This window comes from Bactrocera dorsalis, unplaced genomic scaffold (assembly GCF_023373825.1).
Source record: "Bactrocera dorsalis isolate Fly_Bdor unplaced genomic scaffold, ASM2337382v1 BdCtg346, whole genome shotgun sequence".
Lineage (NCBI taxonomy): Eukaryota > Metazoa > Arthropoda > Insecta > Diptera > Tephritidae > Bactrocera > Bactrocera dorsalis.
The window spans coordinates 7,720-13,318 of NW_026038397.1; the positions used below are offsets into that span (position 1 = coordinate 7,720).

The 5,599-nt window shown below is 36.2% G+C and overlaps 1 protein-coding gene across 3 annotated transcripts; it reads left to right on the plus strand.

Moving 5' to 3' along the window:
- Positions 1–1,073: 1,073 nt before the first annotated feature.
- LOC105227869 (lysosome-associated membrane glycoprotein 5) lies at positions 1,074–5,377 on the plus strand. Of its 3 annotated transcripts, none has more exons than XM_049462213.1 (6): positions 1,074–1,214; positions 1,273–1,375; positions 1,582–1,664; positions 1,878–2,126; positions 3,472–3,881; positions 3,949–4,617. In XM_049462213.1, the coding sequence occupies exons 2-6, from the start codon at positions 1,315–1,317 to the stop codon at positions 3,989–3,991; spliced, it is 846 nt and encodes a 281-aa protein (XP_049318170.1). In that variant the 5' UTR covers positions 1,074–1,214; positions 1,273–1,314; the 3' UTR covers positions 3,992–4,617. The 3 variants fall into 3 exon arrangements, 2 of the variants coding, with proteins under 2 accessions (XP_049318170.1, XP_049318171.1); XR_007423690.1 differs by adding an exon at positions 4,759–5,377 and having other exon boundaries at positions 1,075–1,375; positions 3,949–4,266; XM_049462214.1 differs by having other exon boundaries at positions 1,098–1,188.
- Positions 5,378–5,599: the final 222 nt, after the last annotated feature.

The window sequence follows — 5,599 nt, forward strand, 5'->3', positions numbered from 1 at the left end:
GCAAGACTCCGCTTAACGCGTATGATCGACAGTCCATCAAAGTAGAGCATAAGGCGAAACAACGCTATATGAGGTTTTCTTAACATGTACAATGAGTGGGTGGAAGTTGGATAGAAAGTTGTGTAGACCAAATAACTATTTTTTACAAAATTCTACTGTTGAAATCTCTTTCTGTGGTTCCCCCGGCTGGTACTGCGCCGAATACTTTCAGAGCTGGACTCTTTTCATCCATTCGGTCGATATGAACTAGCCAGTGTAGCCGCTGCCGCTGCCTAGGCATAGTTTATTATTCAAGCCAACGCCACAATCTGTGAACATTTTGTTCAGATCGGATGACTATACCATATAGCTGCCATAGAAACTAACCGATCAAAATCAGAATAAACATCTTTTTATATATTTTTGTGCTATAAAAATGCATCTGTGAAGGAAAGCAGAGAACGTATATCATTCTATGATTCTATGATTTACATTTATTCTATGATTCTATGATATACGTTCTCTGCTCAGGAATTGCTGGGGTGCCAAGCATGGCTAGCTACAACAGCGCCATCTATGTTGCGTATTTTTTATTATTATCAGTGCGGTCAAAAGTAACGATACAAAAATTAAAGGCTGTCAATGCATATTTATTTCTGAAGACTTTAATTTGATTTTCATTATAGTAATGTGTGTGTATATGTAGTTGTTTACCATAAATATTAAGGAATCTACCAGCAAATTAATTTACATAGAGTTTGAATGAACTGGCCTGTTTTTTAACGCTGAGAATAAGAGCGAAAAACCTTTGCGCATGCGTCGAAATCATATTTTATGCTCCTGGCTTTGCTTACAGTGAGCGAAATAGCAGCTTTTCTCTGGTAACTTCGGTGGGGATACAAGTCAATTATTTACAGTGAGTATGTATTAACGAACTCACAACTTCAAAAGTATCGAGTATAGGCGCACGCTTACATACACACTAACAACATAAAATGTATATACACACGCATTCATACTTAGTCACTAACAACATAAAATGTATACACAGGAATGTACAAATTCCTGCACAGGACATTGTCTCTAGAGCCGACTGCTATTGGCAGCCAACATTGCGCACCGCAACGGCAACAGGACAAGTAATCGAAAGTGATTGCAAAGCATTTATACAAACTTTCACTCGCAAGTTAGTTTAACACACGGCTGGTGGTACGTGCTAAGGAGGCAAAGTGGCAGTGCGAAAAATCGAAAAAACATTGAAAATAGCAATTAATAACAATTTGTGAATTTTAGTTAAAAATCGGCAAGGAAAGTAGTTACACAGCAGTTACAATCATGTTGCTTAAGGCAAGCCAAAATGGGCCACAAATTGCCTGTCTTCTGCTATTTGTTTTAGGTGAGTACTGCTATTGAGTACAACATAAGAAGAAAATCGATAAGCGTATGGCTCGAGGCCACAGGCAGCATAACTCAATACCTCAATTTGGTTTCGTGTAATCAATATGGCATATAAAATATTATTGCTCGAGATATTTATTGCTTAATGTCGCTAACAGTTGCATTATTTGATTATTAATTCACATTCTTCTCCAAAAATTTTAGTTTCGCTTTGTGATGGCTTGCAGTTAGGCGCTTTTACCACCAAAACGCCCAGGGTTACCAAGTACACGACGAAGCCAGCGTCGGTAAGTATGCAATGGCGAAGCGGTGGGCGTATTTAACTGTTTCGTCACCAAATTTTAATTATTGCAAAGTTGCGACGTAAGCAAAGTCAGCCGCTTACGTACGTTATGCTTGTATTGGTGCGCAGCTATAATTAGTTTTTCATCTCATTTATGCTTTTATATACTTACGTGTGAGATTGCATTATCAAACTGTGCAATTTTCTATTTTTGTAGTCCTCTTCAATGAATCATGATGCGACAACCTCGATTTATCGTCTCAATGCCACAAATGGCATCACCTGCATTTTGGTTAGTGTGGATGGCCTCATCAGTATTAAATATCGTAATAAATTGAATGAAGATGTTGAGGCGGATCTCTATCTGCCCGATGATCCAAAGCTCACGGGCGAATGTGTGGAATCCAATATGGAAATATTGAGATTAGATTTTAAAGGATTCGCCTTGACAATGACATTCCGCAAGGTGAGTGCTTAAGTAAAAAGTTAAAAAAAAATATATTACTTACTAAATATGTATGTATGCACATTACCTGCTTAGTGTGCTTAGTGTTAAACATAGTTTGGATCAATAAGCTTAAGCTACTGTGAGTGTTTTTTCAGAAAGTTTTTAAAGTCGCCGTTCCTAATAGGGTTCAGTCAGACGTTTTATTGTGGGAAGAGCTGAGTATTTCTGTAAAATGTTCGCTGAACCTGTTGAGCTACACAGTACCTGTTGTTAATAGGGTTCCGTCTCTATGCTGTGCAGTTTATTTGGCTTCTAAAGCTAGCTCCCCAACTATTTTGAGATACCACCGAACGTGCTGTGTTTCATCTAAAAGCCCGTCTTGGACGCTGGATATGTCATATATCATATAAGTACTTGATGATTATACCGAATTCGTTTAAACCAAACGGAAAAGGAATAGAGTTCAAGATCAAATTCTCACCCTCTCTGCAACAGGCGGAGATCTGTGAGCTGAAGTTTTGAAACAAGAGCTGTTTTGTAGCACAGGAACTATTACTTTAAGAAACGCTGTTGAGTTGTACAGAACTCCCGGTTCATTTCCGTATGTAAATCTGCCGTCAGAGAACATGACGCGCTCTCATGTCATAAACGAGTATTCATTATGTGTTATTTGAGGACCATTTCGAAGCTTGCCAGCAAGCATTAGTCAACTACCAGCGGATGTGTAGCCGCAAGGTCCTTCTGGCTCAGGGTAAATCATAACGAGCTCTAGTGAATTATTCGCATTCAGAAAAGTCCAACTTTAAATGATTGGAGAAGTACTAACCGCACTCTGGCTTCACAAAGGACTGTACAAAACAGATCAGATCAGCCGTTTAACCTATCCTAATCTCAATTAACCCAACCTAACCTACCTAAGCTAGAGCTTATTATAAAGGTTGTTGTTTTTCACTTTACTTTACTTCTTTCTCGAATGTCGGATCTCATACCTTCAGACATTCAGTTGAAATAGAGGAAATAGAAATAAAGCGGCTAAGCAGATATGGTAGATCCGGCGCGTTTTGACGATCGCGAATATCCAACTACAGCTGTTTTTTTCAACGGACTTCACGAAGGACTGAACATAACAGTCGAAGTGTGATACAACGTCTTGCTGAGGGTTCAACCGTCTAACTTAATCTAACCGAAACTAACCTTAGGTTAACTTAGCTAGAGCTTACTATACAGGTTGCTGCTTTTACTTGATCTTAGTACCTTTATATATAATTTATATTTTTATATACATATCTACCTACCTATTCTATAGTCCTTTTGAAATTAAGTTCATAAGCACTGCTACATTTTAATTTCAAATTTCCAACAGTCATCTGGTGGCGAAGGCTGGTACATCAATCAATTCGAACTCACTTATTCCTCATCGAATTCGCTATTCGAACATCCCGATCGCCCAAATCTCGATGTGAAACTTACTTCACCGGCACACACGCCAATGTACTTCCCAACACCCGTCGGCAAATCATACGTTTGTGATAAGGAGCAAAGCGTCGTCTTGTATGCACCTATAGATTCTGGCGACATGTCGGGACACATTGCACGCCTCTATCTGCGCGATCTGCACATGCAAAGTTTCATGTTTAAGGAGAGCGGCAAGTGGGGCCCACCGTTCCATTGCAGCGCTACGGGTTCATATCGCGACGAGACGGCACCACTAGCGGTGGGCACCGCCTTGGCGATAGCGGTACTCATAACAATATCCGGCTACGGTGGTTGGCGGTAAGTAGCGGCAGAGTAGAAGAAGAAGAGTGAGAAGATAATATTTATATTTATTTTCTACATGCAGCTACTTCAAAATCAAGAAAGTGCAATATGGTTCTATGGAGTAAGCACGATTTGGACGGAAAAATGTTACTTGCTTACAATGCGCTCGTTGGCTTAGTGAATACGTGAAAGTTAATTCGGTTCTTTTCAACATGCAGCCTTACAAAAATTAAGAAACATAAAGTAAAATGTTTCGCTGGTGAAAAAACGCTGTACATATCTGGTTATTATGCGTTATATAACTGTAAAATATGTAATTTTCAATTTGTTATGTCTAAGGAAATTTATGCGTGTATACAAATACCAAAACGGAAAGGCAATGGCGCATGTCATGTAGCAAGTAAGTAATGAATATTTAAAAGCGATTAAATTAGGAGAATTGCAAAAAGTCTTCCATTATTGTTAAATAAACACAAAATACAAAAATAATTAAATAAAAAAACAACAACAAACTTAAAAGTATAGTAAAATGAATGCGCACTACAAGAAGCATATCACTGCATATACACTTATTCCTATATGACAGTTATAACTAGTAGTATAGTATATATATACATATGTATACAGCTGTGTTCATGAAAATAGTAACGCTGTTGTGTTCTAATTATATAACAGAGGAAAAACTAAGTCAAAGCTACTAACTATGAATCCAATAACATTTAAAAGTAATTTTTAACTATTTAAAATTTTTTTTTTAAAAAAGTACTTTTTAAAAAAAATATTTTTTTAAATTAAAAACCTTTTCAAAAAATGTAAATATTTTTTAAAATTAAAAAACTTTTTAAAAAAATATTTTTTTAATATAAATAAATATTTTTTTTAACAATTTAAGTTTATTTAAATGATGAGTTAAGCATCCACCCACTCTAGCCGGCAAAAACTGGCCCATCCTAGTAAGACACAGCTTATATACCACAGCCGATGACACCATAACACATACATTACCACACAACACAACTCACCACACTTCTACATCAACCCACTAAACATAAAGGATGCTCCGCTGAGCAGGTTCAACAATTCGATCTATACAAGCCGGGCATAAACATTCGTTTACACACTGCGTCGCGTCGTCGCCTTTCGCCAACACAATTCGATCTAAACAAGTCAACAAGTCAATCCGCTACCAAAATTCGATTCCCAACTGCGCCGCGTAAACATTAAAGTTTTTAATACATTCCGTTCTGCACTGCGGCGCAGTCAAAAGTTCCCACGCGCTAGAAACAACTTCGGGTCAACCCAATTCCTGCGAGCAGCGTCTTATTTTCAACCCAACAACATTTATCGCTGCGTTTAATTAAATATATCTTTATGTACATACATATTTAATATTTATTGTGCTTTAATTATAATAAAATTAAAGTAATTGTGCACCAAATTACCCGAGTATTTTTAATAATCGCGGGTGTAAGTAAGGAACCTCAAATTGAGTGGTTTAAACAAAGTTTTTTTTTATAGTTAAAAAAAATACTTTTTAACTATTTAAAAAAAAAAAAATTACTATTTTTCAAAAATATTTTTTTAACTACTTTTTAAAAATATTTTAACAATTTAAAAAAAATTTTTTTTTTTTAATATTTTTTTAACATTTTTTTTAAAAAGTTTTTTTTTTAAATATTTTTTTTTTTAAACTATTTTTCTATTTATATGCACTAAAATGGTCAAAAAAATGA

Bases quoted from the DNA above. Each gene is read 5' to 3' on its own strand.
- LOC105227869 (XM_049462213.1), top strand. From the start codon at position 1,315: ATGTTGCTTAAGGCAAGCCAAAATGGGCCACAAATTGCCTGTCTTCTG. The intron at 1,376-1,581 runs GTGAGTACTGCT...CAAAAATTTTAG, and splicing joins TCTTCTGCTATTTGTTTTAG to TTTCGCTTTGTGATGGCTTG. The intron at 3,882-3,948 runs GTAAGTAGCGGC...TTCTACATGCAG, and splicing joins TCCGGCTACGGTGGTTGGCG to CTACTTCAAAATCAAGAAAG.